Source organism: Papaver somniferum, chromosome 11, assembly GCF_003573695.1.
Source record: "Papaver somniferum cultivar HN1 chromosome 11, ASM357369v1, whole genome shotgun sequence".
In the NCBI taxonomy this organism is placed as follows: domain Eukaryota; kingdom Viridiplantae; phylum Streptophyta; class Magnoliopsida; order Ranunculales; family Papaveraceae; genus Papaver; species Papaver somniferum.
Window position 1 is genome coordinate 47,175,482 of NC_039368.1, and position 9,556 is coordinate 47,185,037.

At 37.2% G+C, this 9,556-nt stretch overlaps 1 protein-coding gene across 1 annotated transcript; it reads left to right on the forward strand.

Annotated features, from left to right (window-relative positions):
• The first annotated feature begins 503 nt into the window (after positions 1–503).
• On the forward strand, positions 504–3,651 carry LOC113323709 (protein ABHD18-like). Its single transcript, XM_026572054.1, has 5 exons — positions 504–1,399; positions 1,936–2,020; positions 2,159–2,328; positions 2,751–3,025; positions 3,193–3,651. Exons 1-5 carry the CDS (start codon positions 1,024–1,026, stop codon positions 3,370–3,372), a joined length of 1,086 nt encoding a protein of 361 aa, XP_026427839.1. The 5' UTR covers positions 504–1,023; the 3' UTR covers positions 3,373–3,651.
• Positions 3,652–9,556: the final 5,905 nt, after the last annotated feature.

Genomic DNA, 9,556 nt, shown 5'->3' on the forward strand with positions numbered 1-9,556 from the left:
CATTTAGAAAATACATGGTTAAGGGGTATTCTTTTTTACTTCAAAATGACCCAAATTTTGTCTCATTAGGTATACCAATGAATCTTTCAGGTTATTTAGTGGAGCACACCTCTAATGTTAAACATTAGTTGGAAACTTTTTCGAGCAAAAATTGGGACCAGACAATCTCAGATTTTCTAAGTCAAATTGTTTATCATGACTCAATGGGTACTACTACATACCCACATTAAATTGTAACTTAATCTCTTTTTAATAAATTGCATGCTTCGAACAAAAAACGAAAAAACAAACAACAAAAAAAAGTTAAACATTAATCAGAGAAAATTTTACCAGCTCACACTGGATGCAATATCCGACCTGGATAATATCGTCTCGCTGTCCTTCCTGCCTTATCGGCACATACAACAAGATAATCGGACCCAAAGTGGATATAATTCGAAGACAGCATGCAAGACCCCCACTTCCACGTGTCAAAGCAGTTTTTGTACCGCCCATTGCTTTGATTGGAATTTGGTTGAAATTCTTACATCCCTAAATTTCATCTCTCTCTCTAATCCAACAAATCTTATTCATTAGTATAGTAGGTCTCCTTCGATTCTTCAATTCTTTGTTTCAGTTTCCTAATTAACTAGTCAAAACTCATCGTTAATAGGGTTCTTAGTCAAATTCTTTCGAAACGGAATCCATCTGATTTGAACGACGGTCGTTGTTGCATTAGCGAGAGTTGGTTAACTCTCTGTTCATAGAGGTTATCGATTGAAGCTTCTCAGGTTCTTACAGTCGTTTCATACATGGGTTTCTTTCCCTGGTTTTATTTTCTCATCACTGCTTAAGCAATGCCCAAATTGGGATTATTTTTTCTTTATTTCAAGATTTTTTCAATTCTTTTCTAATTGGATTAGGCTATCAATAATATCGCAATAGAATATTTTTCTAAAGAAAGTCATTCATTGAGAGAATAATTTGATCTTGGGTATCTCAGATTTTTATTGAGTTTGTGGATTATTTTTGTTGTTGTTAATAATGGTTAGTGTGAATCTGGGTATGCTTCACCATGTAATAGATCATATATATGGTGCATTTGTTCATAGAACAAAATTGACAACACCATTTTTTTCAAGAGGATGGGGTGGTAATCAACTTGTTCAACTTGAAGCCATGATCAATCAACTTTTCCCGGATGCTGTTGCTCAAAATTGGCCACCTAAACTAATTCAACCAATGTGGAGAACTATTTGGGAGACAAAGAATGCTTGTCTCAGAGAAGGTGTTTTTAGAACTCCTTGTGATCAACAGTTGATTGATGCATTGCCTCCAGAGAGTCACAATGCTAGGGTAGCTTTTCTTATGCCAAAATCAGTTCCGCCACATCAGATGTCTTGTGTAGTTCATCTTGCAGGTAACTTAATTTCCTTAATTTTTAGATTTCCACTCCACTTGATTACATATTTTTCTTATTCAATTCGTTTGTGCAAATTGGATATGGCGTATAACCTACAGGCTAGATTCTTTGTTTGGTGTGTCTATAAAATTGAACCATGGAGGCAATATAGTTCATTGGAAATAATATGTTTTCATAATATGGATTAAATTGTCCTTCAGAGAAACTGTAACAGGAAACCTTTTGTTGTCAAAAGTGAAATCTGTTGAAGCTGACTATTGTGGGCTGAATAATTCTTAGTATAGGGTCAAAGAACAAATGTATAAAGGCGATCTTTGTTTGGTATGATGGGCGTCTTTAATTCCTCATAAGGGAAACGAGGCACACCCTTTCACATCTAAGCTTTGAAGTATTTCAGTTAAAACTGCCCGATATATTGAGTTAATCGTAGACCTTTTGAAACATAGGCTTTCAGTTTTGAAGGGTTGCCTCAGTTATCTTTTCTTTGTGGGAGCTTTTTAAAGTAAGTACATAGGTTGAATTTCTTTTTGTAGGCACGGGTGACCATACTTTTCATCGAAGGTTGCGTCTTGGTGGCCCATTGTTGAAGGAGAACATAGCAACCATGGTACTTGAGAGGTGAGAAACTTAGATTTGCCTATCTATCAAGTCTAAATTTTTTATTTGGTAACTTCATATGAGTTGGCCAGCCTTAAAACAATCAATAGAAAGGGGCCTAAAAGAGTTTCTGAATTTGAAATGTATATACTGCTGCAGCCCTTACTATGGGCAAAGACGTCCTATTCTGCAGCGTGGGGCAAAGCTTTTCTGTGTAAGTGACTTGCTTATGTTGGGAAGGGTCACCATTGAAGAAGCTCGCAGCCTGCTGTACTGGTTAGAAGCTGTAGAAGGGTTTGGAAAGACTGGTGTATGTGGACTTAGCATGGGTAAGTAAGATGACACCACGTGAAATCTTGTGTAAAGTTTAAATTTGTGCTGATATTATTCGAAAGTTGGAACTCTTCTGATATTATTGAGCTTCAGGGTTAGTGAACTTTTCCCCTCATTCTGTTAGCCTTATTTTTGTTGGTGGAAGTAAGAAATAATCCTCTTAAGTTCTGTAAATACTTTGCACCAAAGCCCGTTGTGTATCTATTCATGGAAACATGTTGCAACGTCTTCTCTTTACGTGTATCGGAGACAGTTATATGTCAAGGGCTCATGTATATATGCTCTTTTGACAAAGATATGAAATTTTATTTTGACTGAAACATGTCTACATTCTGAAATAACACATGAACATTGCTGATTTAAACAGCCTACATTTTGAATCATGCTTTTACAATTGTATTTGTCCACGATGTTACAGGGGGGGTACATGCTGCAATGGTAGGATCTCTGCACCCTACACCAGTTGCCACATTTCCATTTCTCTCTCCACACTCTGCAGTGGTTGCCTTCTGTGAGGGGATATTAAAGCATGCAACTGCTTGGGACGCTCTAAGGGAAGATTTAGCAGTGCAGCAAGCTGCAATGACCCTTGAAGAAGTAAGAGAACGGCTGCGAACTGTATTGTCACTTACTGATGTGACACGATTTCCGATACCCAAAAATCCTGAAGCCACTATATTTGTGGGCGCCACTGTGAGTTCCATGTCATTATACATCGAGATTTCCACTTAAATCATTTGAAGACATTATTCACTACAACCGTTATTTGTTCGTGTAACTTAACCAGATTTGCTTGCCAAAAGCAAATATTCATTTTTTTTCTTACATTTCACTAATGCATGGACATCTCTCCCTTGAAGGATGACGGCTACATTCCAAACTATTCAGTATTAGAGCTTCAGAAGGCTTGGCCAGGTTCAGAAGTGAGATGGGTTACAGGTGGGCACGTATCATCTTTCATCTTTCACAACAACGCATTTAGGAAAGCAATCGTGGATGGGCTCAATAGGTTACCAACGAAAGAATTTTTCACGTTGTGACAAAAGTGACCACAAGCGCAGGTGAAGATTATTCCATGATACTGTCAATCCTCGCGCTGTTTACTGCTCTAAACTGTAACATGAAAAAAGTACAGTCGATCAACCATATCAACATCCCAAATAATAACTAGGAGAGAATGGGGTGGTTTTGGTTTCCTTGTACATCACAAAGAAAGTCCCCTCATTTATAGGGAATTGAATATACATGAAGTTTAATGAACATGATTTTAACAGGCCAAAAACAAACTGATAATGTTTTATGATCAAGTATTAATCTTTCCAGTGTCTTGAAGGTTGACATTATAGAAGTCGATCTTTTCACCATTGCTGCACTAAAAAACTTGCTATTGCAGAACACATTAAATGACCATCTTATTTCCTTGTTTCACAATTGTGCTATGCGGATGTATGTGCATCTCGTTTTGCGTCTTGAGCAAAATGATTCAGTTGCGCATCTCGTTTTGCGTCTTGAGCAAAATGATTCAGTTGAACCACATCACCAACACATTCGGTTACTACTACAATGCCATTTCAAAAGGTTCTTCCGTTCTTCCAGGTACTAATATGTAGAGATGCAAAATTGCTGCTTTATGGGCTTTGAGAGAGAGGAAGGGCTTTCCTGATCCTATATTTCAACCTTCTCTAGAATATTTCTAGCCGCACCAAATAATACGTGTCTCATGAGGAGAAAGTGGCTGGCTCAGCAGCTCCGAGGAAGACTGAATTCCTTCTGAAGATCTCAAATGCTTCGGCGGTTGATATGAAAGAAGAGAAAAACGTCATGCTGTTCAGTAAAGTTAATAGGGTTTGTATTTTCAGAGACTTGTGATTATGATCGTCCAAATGAGTGGTATAGCCCGATCCTCCAAACATTCTAAGACTTGCAAGTTGCAACCCACAATGAGAAGATCTGTGGGGAAATTTTATAAAATTTCAAGAAAATAAGCAAATCTGAGCATATTGAACTGTCCAAAGTTTTGATGATGAACCGTGAATTTCATCCTTTGTCTAAGAAACCGCTCTCCCCTCTCTCCTACTCCAACGGTCTTTTTGCTTCGTCCTTTTCCTCCTACCTTCCCTGTTCTACTCTATTATGGGAGTTGAGTAATCTCCCCATCTGGATTTCGATCCCAAGCCAGATGGGGTTCAAGTTAGGAAGGATGGGTATCAATTGTAGCTTCGATTCGATTTTTTTTTCAAATATAAAATCTGGATGATACCTAACCATTTGCATCTGTCATGTAGCATATATATTTTATTTTGAACATATTCATATATCCTCTAGCATTCGGTTTCTTCTATGATCATACCATCCTTCATCTTGCTCATTGTCGCTTAGCATCGCAACTCATCAAAATTTATTTCAGCATCTGTGATTTGTACCTCCTGTGGTTGTGGTTTTGATTTAACTACATTTTTATTATCCTTTTCATTTAAATTTCTCATTTTCATTTTGTTGCTTCGCAATTGATTCTGCTTCTTCTAATTTATGGGTTTGTTTACTGCAATTTCCTCAGTACTTGGCTACTGATACTTTCGATGCTCTTTTTGGTTGAAACATTATTTTTTAAAACAAAAGATCTAAGTCCATTAATAATTTAGAAATTCACCTACTAAGAGATTACAAAGCAGACTAGGATATAGTTCTTAAACTAGCTGGATTTTCAATACATGCTTTGAAAACCCTTTGAGACTAAAAGATAAAAGAAAGCTTCTTTGCCGGTTCCCTAAACCTTCCTTCATTCTTCTTCCTCTGAATCTTCAACCTCAATCAACCCTCCCTCTCACTCCTGCTGATTTCTCATAGTCCATGCCGGGAGGATACTCAGTTAGAAAGTAATTGGTTGTAACTGGAACTCCGGTAGTTAATCGAATTTGTAGGTCTTTGATAGCTTGTTTTCCCAATCTCTCCTTCTCTTCTGTGCTTAGATTGCACAGAGTGACAGAGCCAATCGTTGTGCTTGGGCCGGATAAACGAATGCCTCCTGATTGCAGACGGTACACTGGAAGTATTGCATCCGATGTAGCTATCCCTCCTTGCAGCGTATTACCTTAGTAGATGAAATAGGAGCACCTATTGAAATCCTAAAATGATTACAAGCCATTTATTTTCTAGCTTTAGTTGTGGATTTCCTGGTTTGCTAATTTGGTTCTTGATGCAGGTTTTTATAGCACTAATAAGCTCTTGATCTCCCCTCTGCATTTATTCCTAATTTTTTTTGTGGGTTGGTTTCTTTATTTTTCAGACGTCTCATCTTCTTGTGCTCTTCATTTAGTCAGTGTAGCTTCGATTAGTGGCATTTGATTTATGAGAATCAGATTCATTTAGACACTTCTCAATCCCTCCATATTCTGAGTTGGCCCTAGTCGTTGTGGCTTGAACCTAGCCTGTTTTGTCTCCCTGCCCTTGTTTTGTCTAATCCCTGAATTCTTCGAGACTTTCCTTCTCTCGATCTTCTCGATCTTCTCAATCCTATTCTTAGGTATAACCCTAGACACGAAACGTATCAATATTGGTTCAGATTTAGCATTTATGACTCTCTCAGAAAAGTTTTTTAAAATTTATTTATAAGTCCTTTAAAATTGACCAAGGCATTAATTGCACTCTGTTAAATTTCCTGCAAGCATTATCTTCAATTTGGTTGCCGTGTTTTGATTGGTCGAGGTTAATTGGATCCGCATTTATTTTTTCACTTGTTTAAGGTTAGCATTTCGAGATTCGGTGATTGGGAAAAAGTAGACAGTTCCCTTTTAACAAACACATTTAGCTAGTGTAACTGCATGCATATTACCTGTTTCCTTCTTCCCTTATCCTTGTTTGTAGTTTCTTTCCCTTCTCCTCCTCCTCCTCTCTTCTTCCAGTCATTATGAGTAGTTATGATTTATATAAACATTTAAGTGGTCTTTCAGTAGCTCAGAGATATGCAAACTACATGAATGTGGGCATTCTACCAACTCCACCTGCCTTAATGAGAGAATTTGGCATTAAAGAGAACAATATACTTGTAAGAGTTTTCTCCACTCAAATCTATAAAACTGATGATATAAGGGAGTTCTACGTCACTTCTGGGGCCTCAATATTGGATTTCAAATTCGTGATGTAGATCCAAATTTGTTTATTATCACCTTCAGAACTGAGGAGGACTTAAAATGGATAGCACTCAATGGGCTGTAGTATCCGTATGAGAATGTTTTATCTGCAAGATCAGCTTACCCAGAAATGCAAATCTCTTCTGAGATCGTTAAGGAGATACTTCTCTGGGCTAGTATATCCAACTCCAAACAGGAATACCGAAGAGGAGAGCGCATAGGTTTAATAGCTAGTAGAATTAGAACAATGAGTAGAGTCGAAAAAAGGAGTTTTGACTGCGAACCAAGAGTATTTGTTTGGGTAAACATTGAGAGACCCTTAGTCATGAAGCTTCTAGTGAAGGTGGAACATTTTCCAGTACGAGAACTTATTTTCACCTATCATAACCTACCTTCTAAGTTTTGTTTTCACTGCTTTCGCCTAGGACACAAAATCTCTAACTGTGTTGTTCAACAGAACCGTCCCTTAGAAGATATCTATGATATTTCAATGCATTCCCCTGGTCCTGCTGATAATATCTTTTGGCTAGATAACACTCGTATTCAGATTTGGAACCCTCAAGACAACACAGATGCTCATGGATATATGCAACCTGTAGAGCCATTCTTGGCTGTGCCGGGAAATAAGGAAACCCTTCTTGAGCTCTTTGGTGAAGCTCATCCTACTGCTGAACCAATATTTGAGATATCGTCGCGTATTGAACAAAACTATGAGGTTTTAGGGCCAGTCACGTATGATGAAGATATGCCAGAAGTGTCTATCCTAAGAAAAAGAACTTACCCGTTTAACCTGCCTGAGAAATATATCCCGATCCATGGTGAGGGTTCTGAATCGGGCGAGTCGGGCAACTCGGAAACTAGAAGGGTTCTCAACTCAATGATTCCCATAGAGAATGTTATGGAACAAGAAAGGGAGTTGGAACCGGGTCAAGCTAATCCAACTACTGCTTTGGATACCGTTTTGGAACCAGCTATAGTGAATAGAAGATTATCATTCTCTTCTCCTCCCTTTGAAGATGCCTTAAAAAACCTTGTCTCCCCATCTTTTGATGATTCTACTGCTAATTCTATCTATGTTTCTCATGATGGTCCAATTAAATTGGTCAATAATGCATTGCATACATCATCTGCATCATCTACTGTTCAACCTAAATATGCATTCAAGGTATCAGTTCCATATTTTAAATCATCATCTTCGTCTGAAGGCCTAAGAATCTTGGTTTGAGATTCAGATAATCTGTTCAATATGGCTCAAATCTCAAGGAATCGAATCAAGCTACAAATACAAATACACCAATTCCGTTCCTTCTTGGATCCCCGTATGAGCAAAATGGTCGAAATTCAGGTACCCTTAGTAACCTATTTTCTCATTACCTTCGCAGGTTTATTACATTAATTGTCTGCTTACCTGTTTTAATTATTGCTTTCCCATTTGATTGCATTAATTGTTTACAAATTAATTGCCCCTGGTCTGAAAAATTGTTTCGCATTCTGGTCAAGTACCAATACACATTAGAAATTGCCATCATGAAAATTATAGCTTGGAACCTTTAAGGAGGTGGCAACCCATTTACCCAAAACCATCTCAACCAATTGGTTACTAGTGACAAACCAGAAATCTTGTTTCTTTCAGAAACAAATCAAAAAGACCCCTAGTTTAAAAAATTCTTAAAGATTATCCTAATACCTTCATTGTTGACCCTAAAGGGCTGAGGGGCTAGCATTAGCTTGGGTAGATGGATTTTATTTTGAAATTGTTCAATGGAGCTTAAATATGATCAACATCTTAGTTCAAACTAATCCTGCATCTGAAAAATGGTTACTAACTTTTTTATGGTAGTCCATACCCTCACAATAGAAAGGAAGCTTAGAACTTTCTTACTGACATCTCTGAACAAGTAAACAAAACTTCTATGCCATGGATTCTTTTAGGAGACCTAAATATGATATTCAGTGAGGAGGATAAAATAGGTGGGCTACCTTTTAAATTTTTTGATTGTGAATTTTACCATAATGTTCTTTCGAATGCTGGTCTGTTAGACATGGGTTTTAAAGGTTATACATTTACCTGGAATAATCATAGAAAAAAAGAGGCTAACATACAAGAGAGGCTAGATAAAGCTGTAGCTAATTTGGAATGGAGCACTAAGTTTCCTAATGCGGAGCTTTCTCATTTAATGGCAGCTGGTTCTGACCATTTCCTTATAACATTAAATCTAGATACTTCCAATAGTAAACACTCTTATACTTTTAAATTCTATGATACTTGGCAAAAGGAGAATTCTTGTGTGCAGACCATAAAAGACTCCTGGGATCATATCATCAGAGAAAACCCTCCTCGTTCCCTCTCTTTAAACCTTCAGTATGTTCAGATTAATTTGGATCATTGGAGGAAGAACATCTTTGGTCTTCCCTCAAAACAAATAAAGCTAACACTGTCCCGAATTACCAATTTAACTAATTCCAATTTTGTGCATAGAAAAGAAGAAAAAATTAAAGATAAACTTATTCCGTTAGAAAATTTGTATGCAACTCAACAAACCATAGAAAAACAACAATCTAGAGACAACCTGGTTAATTTAGGTGAAAAAAATACAAAATTCTTTCATACTAAAACTATGAAAAGAAGAAAATGGAACCATATTGAATGTTAAAAAAAATGTGATGATGAACTATATTTTAACAAAGAGGAAATCCAGAAATCTCTCTTTGATTTCTTTCTTAACCTCTTTTCATATCCTTCTCCTCCTCCTCTCCCTAACCCTTTGCTTTTTCAAAACATTTCTCCATGTATTTCCTCTGATGAGAATCTATCTCTCAACTCTATCCCTTCTTCTGATGAAATTTGGTCAGTGGTTAAGAAGCTAAAACCAAATAAATCTCCAGGGCCTGATGGGTTCCATGCCAGTTTCTTTAAGCTAAATTGGGAAACTGTTGGAGAACATGCCGTTGCTTCCAATCAACATTTTTCTGAATCAGGGGAAATCCACCCTGACTCTAATAAAACATTCTTATTTCTCATTCCTAAGAGTTGGCACCCCACTGATCCTAGTGGTTTTAGGCCAATTGGTTTATGTAACACCATTTATAAAAT